The sequence below is a fragment of the Marmota monax genome, unplaced genomic scaffold (genome assembly GCF_021218885.2).
Source record: "Marmota monax isolate L192 unplaced genomic scaffold, Marmota_monax_Labrador192_F-V1.1 WCK01_AAM20220418_F8-fsc00008, whole genome shotgun sequence".
Lineage (NCBI taxonomy): Eukaryota > Metazoa > Chordata > Mammalia > Rodentia > Sciuridae > Marmota > Marmota monax.
The window spans coordinates 12,445,705-12,458,353 of NW_026694432.1; the positions used below are offsets into that span (position 1 = coordinate 12,445,705).

The 12,649-nt window shown below is 40.2% G+C and overlaps 1 protein-coding gene across 1 annotated transcript in view; it reads left to right on the top strand.

Moving 5' to 3' along the window:
- Grik3 (glutamate ionotropic receptor kainate type subunit 3) overlaps positions 1-12,649 on the top strand; it is a 213,346-nt gene that overhangs the window by 116,442 nt on the left and 84,255 nt on the right. Inside the window, exon 2 of the mRNA XM_046418816.2 lies at positions 10,300-10,476. Within this exon, the coding sequence (XP_046274772.1) occupies positions 10,300-10,476 (177 nt within the window). The remainder of the gene's footprint in view (positions 1-10,299; positions 10,477-12,649) is intronic.

Below are 12,649 nucleotides of genomic sequence, written 5' to 3' on the forward strand. Positions count from 1 at the left end.
TATAGTAAGTCTTAAAATTATATAGTATCAGGGCTGGGGTTGTGGCTCAGCACGTATGAGGCCCTGGGTTCGGTCCTCAGCACCACATAAAAATAAATAAATAAAGATATTGAAAGAAAGAAAGAAATTATGTAGTATCAATCTCCAATACTCTTCTCCAATATTGTGTTGGCTGTATGACATATGTATATGTGTTGTAGCATTTGGATATGTGTCTTTTGTCTCTCCTTGTACATTTTAGAATCACTTTGTCAATAGCCACAAAATAACTTGCCAGGGAATTTTGAGGAATTTGCATTGAATCAGTTGGGAGAACTGACATCTTGACAATATCTCTCCTTTCTATCCATGAATGCTGAAGTTTATTTAGTTCTTTGATTTCTTTCATCAGTTTTGTTTCCTCACATGCATCCTGTAGGTATTTTGTTAGACTTACACCTAAGTGTTTCTTTTCTTTAAATGCTAATGTAAATGATATTTGTAAAACTCTCAAATTCCACTTGTTCATTGCTGGTACTGTAATGCCAGATTCGTGGGACCCCAGTAGACCTCCAGGAGCCGAATCCCATGCAATCACACAAGAGTCTTTATTGCAAGCTCGAACCTGGACTCACAACCATTCCGATGCAGCGGACCCAGGGAGTGAATCCTGGTCCTTTGTTCAGTGAGATTTTATAGGTTTTGGGGGGATACTCTATGCGTCACAACATCACACAGCAAATCATTCCACACCGCAGGAAAGTCAAATAACAACTCTTAACATTGATTGGTACATTCACTGGTAGGAACAAGTTGGGTAGGGGTAATTGGTTAGTACAAGAGGGGGATTCCTTTGAACTGATTGGTTTAAGCCACAATAGGAGTACGTGCTGAACTACATGGTTTCCCAACATGTTATCAACCACAATAAACTACTGGGGGTCATCTGGCATCCCAGGTATTTTCCCTGTCTCACGATGATTGGTGGTTGCTAGGGGGTTGCTATGGGTCCTCACCTAGCCTAACTGAGTCAGAGATACCTGGCGCAGCAGATCTCTCCTGTTATTTACAGATAAACAACTCAGCAGGATGGGTATGTGCCTAGAAAGGTTCTGTGGGTTTTTCCAAGGACAAGGGTCAGCCCCCTTCCTTGGACAGGCTTTGCTCTGAGGTAGAGGCTGGTTTCTCAAAAATGGAGTCACATCAGTTTCTCAGTACATAGGAAAGCAACTGACCTTTATATGTCTACTTTGCCTCCTCTTTAATTCATCTCTGATTAGCCCCAGGAGATTTTAGATATCATTGTTGTTGTTTTGTTTTATTTTGATTTTCTACAGTTGATCATGTCATCTGTAAACAAAGTTGTGCTATTTCTCTCTTCCCAATCTGTGTATTTTTATTTTTTTATTTCATTTTCTTGTGTTATTGCATTGGCTAGGACTGCCATAAATGATATTTCCTCATTCCTCCAAGCCCTGCCCCCTCCCCCCACCATGGCCATTTTTCTTTATGTTTCTCTGACTTCAAGTATTTTCAGTGCCTCATTAAAGTGGTATTATATGGTGTTGGTCTTTTTGTAGCTGGCTTATTTCATGTCACATACTGTCCTCAGTGTGCACCCATGTGATAGCATACATCAGAATTTGACATATGAAATGGAAAAGTGAAAAGGAAAAGAAATATTCCATTGCATGTCTAGGCCACATTTTCTTACCCATTCACCCATCACTGAACTGTGGGTTGCTTCCATGTTTTTGAGGTTATGAATAAGGCTGCTGTTAACTTGGTGTACAAATACCTGTTTGAACCCCTGCTTTCAGTCCTTTTTTTTTGGTGGGGGGGCAGGGATTGAACTCAGGGGCACTCAACCACTGAGCCACATCCCCAGCCCTATTTTGTATTTTATTTCGAGACAGGGTCTCATTGAGTTACTTAGCGCCTCACTTCTCCTGAGGCTGGCTTTGAACTCCTTCCTCAGCCTCCTAAGCTGCTGGGATTACAGGCATGCACCACTGTACCTGGCTTGCTTTCAGTTCTTTGGGTATATTCCCAGGAATGGAAATGGTGGGGCTTCTAGTAATTCTGTTTTTAGGAACTGCCATACGTGTTTTTCCACAGCAGCATGCCATTTTACATTTCTACCAATAGTGCACAGGGGTTCCAGTTTTATCATATCTTCATCCACATTTATTTTCTGCTTTTTTTTTAAATAGTAGCTATCCTATTGGGTGTAAAGTATTATTTAACTGTAGTTTTCATTTGCATTTCCCTAATGATGAGTGTAATATTGAACATCTTTTCATGTGATTATCAGGCATCTGTATATCTTCTTTCAAGAAATATCTAACCAATTCCCGTTTTTGATTGAGTTGTTTGCTTTTCTTGTTGAATTTTAGAAATTCTCTATATATTCTAGATATGAATCTCTTACTGGGTATATGATTTGTAAATATTTTCTCTCATTCTGTAGGTTGCCTTTTTTCTTTTAATAATGTCTTGATGCACAATCAAATTTTTTATTAAGCCCAGTTTATCTAGTTTTTCTTTTCTTGTCTATGCCTTTGGTGTCAAATGCAGGAAAGTCACAGCCAAAAACCTCTGTCAAATAGCTTCTTCTTTCACCCTGTTTTTCTTTTTCCTCAGAGCTTTAAACTTTTAGGCCTTACATATATTAAGTGGTAAATTGAAATTAGGAAAAGTGAGTCTTCAGCTTTTTTCTTTCCCAAGACTGTTTTAGCTATTCAGGGTCCCTTGAGATTCCATATTGATTTGAAGATGGATTTCTTTTTTCTTTTCTTGTAAAAAAAAAAAAAAAAAAAAAGCTTAGGGATTTTGATACAGATTTCATTGAATCCATATATTACTTTGGGTAGTACACGTTGGGTAGTTTTGACATCTTAATAATAATAGGTCTTCCAATCCATGAACATGGGCTATGTTTCCGTTTATTTACGTCTACTTTAATTTCTTTCAGGAATGTTTTGTAGTTTTATATCATTGACTAAGTTAATTTGTAAATATTTTATTATTTCTGATGCTATTGTACATAAAATTATTTTTGTAATATCCTTTCAGCTAGTTCATTATATTAATATAGAATTGCAACTGATTTTTTTGTGTACTGGCTTTGTAATAAGATATTTTACTGAATTTATTAACTCTAAGAGTTTTTGTGGAACATTGAGGATTTTCTACATATAAGATCTTATCATCTACAAACAGATAATTTTACCTCTTCATTTTCAATTTAAATGCCTTTTATTTCATTTTCTTGTCTAATTGCTGTGGCCAGAACTGCCAGCGCTATGTTGAAGAGAAGTGGTGAAAGTCAGCACTCTTCCTTCATCCTTGATACCAAAATAAAAGCTTTCAGTCTTTTGTCACTGAGTATGATATTTGCTGTGGGTTTTTCGTACATGACTGTTACTATATTGAGATAATTTCCTTCTAGTCCTAGTTTTTAAGCTTTTTTTTTTAATCATGAAAGGGTGTTGAATTTGTTGGTGCCTTTTATGCATTGATCAAGATGATCATGTAGGGGTTTTGCCTTCATTCTGGTAATGTACTATATCACCATGGTCAATTTCTGCATTTTTAAATGAGTCTTGCATTTCAGGAATAAATCATCCAACCATTTACTTTTAATCTCAGTGTCTTTGTACTAAAAGTAGGCTTCTTGCAGACATATAAATTGGAACTTGCTTTTTTATCCACTCTGACAATTTCTGTCTTTTAATTGATACATTTAGAACATTGATATTTAAAATGAGAATTGATATAGTTGGATTAATATTTACCATATTTGCTAGTGTTTTCTATTGGTTGTCCTTGCTCTTTGTTGGTTTGTTGCTACTTTAGTCTTTTGCTTTTTTCTCTCTTTGGGTGTTTAATTTAATTTTTATGATTCCATTTCCTCTCCTCTTTTATCATTTCAGTTAAACTTTTTTTTTTTGGCGGGGGGGGGATACCAGGGGTTGAACTCAGGGGCACTCGACCACTGAGCCACATCCCCGGCCCTGTTTTGTATTGTATTTAGAGACAGGGTCTCCCTGAGTTGCTTGGCACCTTGCTTTTCCTGAGGCTGGCTTTGAACTCACAATCCTCCTGCCTCAGCCTCCAGAGCTGGGATTACTACAGACATGGGCCACCATGCCTGGCCTACTTCTCTTTTTAGTGGTTGTAGTTTAAAATGTACACTTACAAGTATTCCAGGTCCTCTTTCAAAAAACATTTGATCACTTACAATGCTAGTACCTTATAGTGACAATTCTTCCCTCCCATATGGTATCAGTGCTCTCATACATTTTGCTAATACATAAACATACATAAGTGTATATATATGAATACATTGTTTCTATTATTTTAAACAAACTTATCTGTTAGATAATTAAAAATAAGAAAAAATATGGGTTTTTTTCAATTTTACCTTAATTTACTCTCTTTCCAGTGTTTTTTCTCTGCATATGCAGAACCCTCTTTCTGACTACATCATTTGCCTTCTCTCTAAAGAGCTTCTCTTGATAGTTCCTGCAAGTAGGTCTCCTGGCAGCAAATTCCTTCCATTTTTGTTTGTCTGAGAACATCTTTATTTCTCTTCACATTAAAAGGATATTTTTTTCAAGATAGAGAATTCAAGGTTGGTGGGGTTTTTTTTCCTTCACTCTCAATACTTTAAATATTTCACTCCACTCTATTCTTGCTTACAGGGTTTCTAAGAAAGCGGGTGTAATTCTTATCTTTACCCTTCTATAAATAAGATGTATCCTCTTGCTTCTGACTATATATAGATGTGTGTTCTTGGTTTATTGTTGTTTGAAAATTATTTGCCTATGTATAATATTTGGTGTTTTCTGAGCATCCTAGATCTGTAGTTTGGTGTCTAACATTAATTTGGGAAAATTTTTGTTTCAAATATTACTCTGTCCCTGTCTCTCCTTTGGATATCTTCATTTCATAGTTGATACACCTTTTGCAGTTAGTTGCCCCACAGTTCCTGGGTACTCTGTTCTGTTGCCCTCTCCTAGTATTTTTCCTTCTTAGTTTTTGGAGATTTTTATTGAGATTTTCTCAAGCTTAGAGATTCTGTCCTTAGCCATCTACTAAAGAGCCCATTGAAGACATTCTTTATCTCTGTCACAGTGTTTTTGATCTCTAGTCTTTCTTTTTGCTTCTTTTTCTGTAGAATTCCCCTCTTTGCTTTCGTGGCTCATCTGTTCTTGCATGCCATCCACTTTATCCATTGGTGCCTGTGGAATATTAATCACAGCTCTTCTGAATTTTCTGTCTGATCATTCCAACATCCCTGCCACATCTCAATCTGGTGCTGATGCTTGCTCTGACGCTTCAAAATGTACTTTTTGCCATTGACTTTGCCCTGTAATTCTTTTTGTCCTTGGTGATAGCCTGTCATGCTGTGCCAGGTAAAAGAAAGTGCTGTCAATAGGCGTTTGGTCACGTGGTGGTCGTGTGGTGGTGGGGTGAGGGGTGTAGGATGCAGTCTTGCAGTGCGCTGGGGCTTCTGCACGGTGAACGTCGCAGGTGATTTCCACTTTCTTCACTCCACCCGCTCTGGTGGGACAGGGTGGCTGGAGATGGCTGGAGTTGGCTGGGTCCTTTCCTTCAGGTCCACTGGGCTCACTAAAACCCCAGCAGTAGGCTCTGGTGACCTAGTTTCACCTCCAGCAACAGAACGCTCGGCCATATTTTGCAATGGCTCCCTTTCCCCTCCCACTGCCCAAAGCACGTGAGGGTCTGTCTGCAGCCTTCACTGCAGGGACCTGGTAGAGCTCCAGGCTGAAACTCACAGAGCTGTGGGACCTAACGTAAGTCCCCTGGAGTTGTCTCCCACAGGAGCCCCGCAGCATGTCAGTTGCACTCTGGATCTTCCCACCTCGGAGGTTTCCACCCTGATCCCCCCCTCCACTCTCCGGCTCCCCACCTTGGGAGACAGCGGTTTGCCCTGGTGCCTGGCCTCTCTCACAGAGCCAGGAACAGTTGTTGGTGTTTTAGTTCCTTCCGCTTTTTACTCTGTAGGGTGCAGCAGCAGCTTCCAAGCTTCTTAGCTGTCAGACCAGAAACTGGAAACCCCTATTTCTACAAAAAAAGAAACTTCCAAAAGCCATTAAGACAATCCAAATACCCACCAACTGGTGGGTGGATAAATAAAATGTGGTGCATCCTTCTAAAGTAATAATATTTAGCAATAAACAGGAATGAGGTGCTGATACACACTGCAATATTGATGAACCTCAGACAACCGAGCGCACGAAGCCAACCGCAAAGGAACACACGATTCCATGCATATGAAATGTTAGGAAAAGACAAATCTCTAGTGATGGAAAGTAAATCAGTGGTTTCCTGGGGCTGGAAGTGAAAATCATGGGTGACCAAAATTGTCCGATGGGGTCATATTAGGTGATGGGGAAATCAGAAACCTGGATGGTGGTGATGGTCGTGTGACTCGCTCATTTACTAAACATTGCCGTAGACTGAAAGCAGGTGAATCTTGTGGAAAGTAAATACAGCCTCAGTAAAGTTGAATGTTTCTTAAATATTTATTTTTTAGTTATAGGTGGACACAATGTCTTTATTTTACTTTATGTGGTGCTAAGGATCAAACCCAGTGCCTCACGCATGCTAGGCCCGTGCTCTACCTCTGAGCCACAACCCCAGTCCGATGAAGTTGAATTTTTTAAAAGAATAAAGTTTTATTAGAAAATAAAGAAAAACATGAAAACAGAATAAGCCATGTCTCCTTTCATTCTCGTGTTAATGATTTAAGTCCGCCCCCCAGCTTCTCCTCCTATCTTCTGAGTTAGAATCTAAGTTTCTTGCAAACACCTTCCTTGTTCATTTAAAATACATTATGGATAGTTTCCATATCATTACTTTTTTTTTTTTGCTACCTAGGATTGGACCCAGGGGTACTTAACCACTGAGCCACATCCCCACTCCTTTTTATTTTTTATTTAGAGACAGGGTCTTGCTAAGTTGCTCAGGGCCTTGCTAAGTTGCTGAGGCTGGCTTTGAACTTGCCATCCTCCTGCCTCAGCCTCCCAAGCCTCTGAGATTACCGGTGTGTGCCACTACACCTAGCATATCATTACATTTTTGCCATTATATAGATATACTCCTGCTGATTTCCTGCTTCTCTTATTGGACAATTCTAGACCTCCTTCCCCATACATGATCCATGTGCCTATTTGTGCAATGAATTTCTAGAAATCAAAGTATTGAATCAAAGACATGAGCATATTTAATGCTTTGATATATTTCTAATGGCTGCAGTCAAGGCAGGTGGACTGGTTTCCCCATCCACCAAGAGTTAAGCAGGTAGCCATTTCCAAACACCCTACCAAAGTGGGGCAGCATGGTTTGTTTCATATCTTAGTCAATTAGAGGAGCAAAAAAATAGAATCTCACTGTGGATTTAAATTGAGTTTATTTAATTATCTCCAGTCGTTAATAGCTTATTCATATTTTTATTGTTTTGCAAATTTTTTTCATTTTTCATTTTGTGTTTTTATGTTTTTTTTTACATTTTTTTTCATTTTTCATTTTGTGTTTTTATGTTTTTTGTTGAGTTTAAGTGCTTTTTTATGTGTCTTTTTTTTTTAGTTGTAGCTGGACACAATATTTTATTTATTTATTTTTATGTGGTGCTGAGGACCTAACCCAGCACCCCACACGTGCAAGGCAAGCACTCTACTGCTGAGCCACAACCCCAGCCCCTGAAGTGCTTTTTATAAAATAAGAACATAAGAACATCAACCTTTATACGGCCATATATGTTACAAATATTTTCCCCAAGTTCATTGTTTGCCATTTAATGCTATTTACGGTAGTTGTTTTGTTTGGGTATCCCGGATTGAACTTAGAGCCACATCCCCACCCTTTTTTGTATTTTATTTAGAGACAGGGTCTCACTGAGTTGCTTAGGTCCTTACTAAGTTGCTGAGGCTGGCTTTGAACTCACGATCCTCCTCTCTCAGCCTCCTGAGCCACTGGGATTACAGGTGTGGGCCACCACACCCAGCTGTTTATGGTAGTTTTTTAAAATTAATTTTTAAATTTTAATTAGGTATATATGATAACAGGATGCATTTTGATTCATTGAACACAATTGCAGCACAACTTTTCATTTCTCTGGTTGTACACGATGTAGCCTCGCACCATATGTGCAGTCATACATGTACCTAGGGTAATGATGTCCGTCTCATTCCACCGTCTTTCCTGCCCCATCCCTCCTCCCCTCCCTCCCCTCCCCTTGGCCCCATCAAAGCTCCTCCATTTTTCCCATATCCCCGCCATTATGGATCAGCGTCCACTTATAAGAGAGAACATTCGGCCTTTGGTTTTTTGGGATTCGCTTAGCGTGATTTTGATGCATAGAAGTTTTGTGTTATTTATATGGAGTTATAAGTCTTTCTTCTACAGTTTTTATCTTTCTTAAAATACTTAGAAAGGCCTTTTCCACCCCAATACTGTGTAATATTCACCTATATTTTCTCTTTGGGGTAATTTTATAGGGTTTTCTTCCTCTCGTTCATATTTTCTTACAATGAATATTTAATCCATCTGAAATTATTTCGATGCACAGGTTAAGATTGTAGTCTAAAATTTCTCCAAAATAATTGAACAATTGTCAGAGCACAATTAATGAGTAATTCATTCTTTACTGACCAGTGGGAAATAGCCACCTTTATAATTTTTTCAATGTTTACCTCTATTTGAATCTCTCTCTAGGGGCTTTTCCTCTCATTCGGTTGCTCTGTTTTCATACACTATTGCAATGTGGTTTTAATTATTTTGGTTTAGTAATAGACTTTAAGGTCTGGCAATACAAGTCACCTTTCATTGTTCTTATAAAGACAGTTTTTGGTCATTATCTTGTGTTTAGTCTTCCAGGTATGTTTTAGAATCATTTTGCCAAGAAAAAGAAAAAAAAATCCTTCTATGATTTTAATTGGAACTGAATTAAACTGAAAACTTAATTTGGTGAAAGTTAGCACCTTGAACCTTGCTACCTAGGAACATAGGAACCTCCTAGGAACCTCCTCTGTTTGTTGTGGTGGTTGTTTTGTTGATGAGTATGTTTTTGGTACTGGACATTGAACCCAGGGGCACTTTATGACTAAGCTACATCCCCAGTTCTTTTTTTTTATATTATTATGATTCATCTATTTATTTTTTGAGACAGGGTTTCACTAAGTCACTTAGGGCCTCACTAAGTTGCTGAGGCTGGTCTCGAACTTGTGAGCCTCTTGCCTCAGTCTCCCAAGTCACCGGGATTACAGGTGTGCACCACCAGGCCCAGAAAAGACTATGTTTATATTCCTCACTTGAGATGTTTTTATTTGTTTTTGTCAGTTTTTTTTTAAAAGCTGCAATTGTACAATTCTTATTTGGTTTATTATTTGCTAATGAATATTTGGGTTGATATTGTAAAGTGAATCCTTTTTCCGCTGACTTCCAAATGGTTGTCACGGTTATAAAGAAATACTATTAATTTGGGCTAACTGATCATTTAGTTCAACTCTCCTACTAGCTCTTACTTGTTCTCATGGCTGTGAATTAATTTAAGGGCTTTTGGGGGGACATTTATATTATTTGCAAATAAGAATTTATTCCTTTCCAAAAGCTGTGCTCTGAATTCATTTTCTGTCTTGTCTCGTTGGTTATTGGTACAGTGCAAATCTTTACCCACAGCCTTTTTTTCTTTTTTCTTTTTTTCCCCCTTTTAACAAGAATGCCTCCAGTGTTTCACTAGATACTAGTTAGTGTGATATTAAAGGCTGATATGAGCTAAAGGTGCTTCAAGAAAGTGTCTTTCTGGCGCTATTTTATCAAGCGTTCTTAATAGCAGTAGATATTGGATTTTTTCAAATGCCTTCCTGCATTTTGTAAGTTGATTATCTTTTTTCCCCTCCTTTGAACTATTGATGTGGTGGATGATAATCATGGATTTCTTGATATTGAACCGGTCTTACATTTCTGGAATGGTCATGGTAGTTATCCTAGTGATATTCTGGTAGATTATACTTGCCAGAACTCTATCGAGAATTTTTCATAGCAATATTAATAAGTTGATTATTTTGGCCCCTTTCGGCTCTGTGTGATCAGGAATTTGCTAGTGGGGTGACATGAACCAGGAGGATTTTCATAAATCCTGTGCCCTGGCACAGTTTGTCTCTGCGGCAGTTCTTTGGGAGGTTACTGAACACTGGGTGGGGGGACCTTGTCCTGGAGACCCTCTGAGCCTAGCAGCTTTGCTGGATGCTGTCCCTCCTCCCCGCCACACAGTTCTACTATCTCTCCCAGGAGGAATCTTCGAGTATGCGGACGGCCCCAATGCCCAGGTCATGAACGCCGAGGAGCACGCCTTCCGATTTTCCGCCAACATCATCAACAGGAACAGAACCCTGCTGCCCAACACCACCCTGACCTACGACATCCAGAGGATTCACTTCCATGACAGCTTTGAGGCCACCAAGAAGGGTGAGTGAGCTGCCCCTGATGTCCTCTTCCCACCTGGGGCTGGGCCAGAGCTCAGCCAGGGGTGGGGACCTGCAGCTTTCCCACCTGGTCCGGGGTCCTGTCAGTCCCAGTTCCACTCAAGCTGCTGTCTACCAACTCAGGCCACCATCAGGGGCTGGGAGGGAGGGGGAGGCCACAGAGGGTGGGTGAGGAGCAGGTGAGAGGCCCTATGAGAGGCATCCCAGGTGAGGACAGGGGCCTAAGAGGTAGCAGCGGGGAGGCCATGTGCCCAGGCCTCCAGCACCATCCGCACCAAAGCCGACGCTTTCTAATTTGTTTCTTTTCCATTTTATTTTATTTCGAACCGATAAATAATACTTGTAGATATTTACGGGTACAGCATGATGTTTTGATACATGGATGCATTGCGATATGATCAGATCAGAGTGTTAGCGTACTTTCAGGGCAAGCATTTATCATTTCTTTGTGGTGGGAACATTCACAACTCTCCCTTTGGGGCCAGGGATGTAGTTCAGAGGCCCAGTGCTGGTCGGGCCTTTGTGAGGCCCTGGCTTCCAGCCCCGATGCCTCAAAACAAGAAAAAAGACCCTCCCTTTTAGTTACTTTGAGTAGACAATCCATCCTTATGAACCAGAGTCACCTTGCTCGGAAAACTGCTGTCTTTCCTTAAAATCCCACCCAAAAATAGCAACATGGGAAATACGTATAAAACAGATAATCTGCAGTTTCAAACGCGCAACATCTATTTGCTGTAAAAACAAAAAAAGACAAGAAAAACAACACGGCTGCTTCAGTGCCTGCGGCCACCTGACCCCAGAGGAGGTCTGACGTGGGACCTCATTATTCAGGGTTTTCTCTAAATTTGTTTTGACTGCATAAGAACAAGAAAATCCTAAATGATAAAAAAAAAAGTTGTAGTAAATCCAATTAAAGAGTCTCCCACATCTGAATTTTTAAGAGTAAAATACAAACAAACGTGGTGCTGCATCTCTCCTAATTAGGAGGCACATTAAAAATAAACTCCAGGGACTCCAGGTCCTCAAATGCCCAAGGAAGGTGAGTTATCAACACCCAACCGAGAAGCAGAGTGCTCTTTGTTACTACTAAAACACACACACACACACACACACAACTAATGCCCACCCCCTCACACACACACACCATTGGCCTCCTCATTGACAATGGCTCCGTATCCATAGGACAACCAACCAACAGATCAAAAACATCCAAGGGGGGAAAAAAAAAAAGCCAATTGCATCTCTACTGAACACAGGCAGATTTTTTTTCTTGTCATTTTTTTCCTAAACAATTCGGTGTGACAACTATTCACGTAGTATTTACATTGTGCTGGGTATTACAAGTAATCTAGAGTTGACTTAAAGTATCTGGGAGGATGTGGGTAGGATATATGCAGATACTGTGCCAACTTAGAGAAAAGACTTGAGCATCTGCAGATTTGGGTTTCCTCAGGGGGTCCTGGAACCAATTCCCGCGAATGTCAAGGGAAGCGGCAGAGATGAACTGTATTTTTACATATATATTTAATTCAGATATAACTTCAAGGCTTAGAGAACTCTGGAAATAGCTTCCATAGAACTCCCGATTTCCATGTAATTCTGCTTAAAATTCTCAAGCCTAAGGAATCTCATTCCCAAAACGACTAGGTCACCCTTCCTGGAATATGATATCACGGCCCCCTGCTTTCCGTCTTCAAAGCCCTTATCACAATTTTTAGCTCTATAAATGTGTATTTAACGTCTTTCCCATTTTCCCCAGTACCACTGAAAAGAAGACCCTCTCTTGATAATTGACATGATGCCCTGGCACCCATAAGACCGGCATGTAGTAGTGGCTCAGTGCAATGACGGTTGAATGAACCACTGAATGAATGACATGGGTTCGAGGCACGGGAGCCTGAGCATCATTGCCCAGTGCCTCTGTCAGCCAAGCTTATGGGACAGCATCATCCATGCATTTTGGACAGACTGGGACCACCTACAGGAGATCCTGGCCTTTCTAAAGAGCTCCCAGGGTGTAGTCAAGGACGATTGTATTCCAATCCAGGGCACTCCGTCTCCTGGACTCACGGGTGCAGACCTGTCTAGGTTCTCCCTACTGCTGCATCCATTTTCCAAAGCCCAATTATGGGGTGAGCATCTCAGCCAGAGGGGAG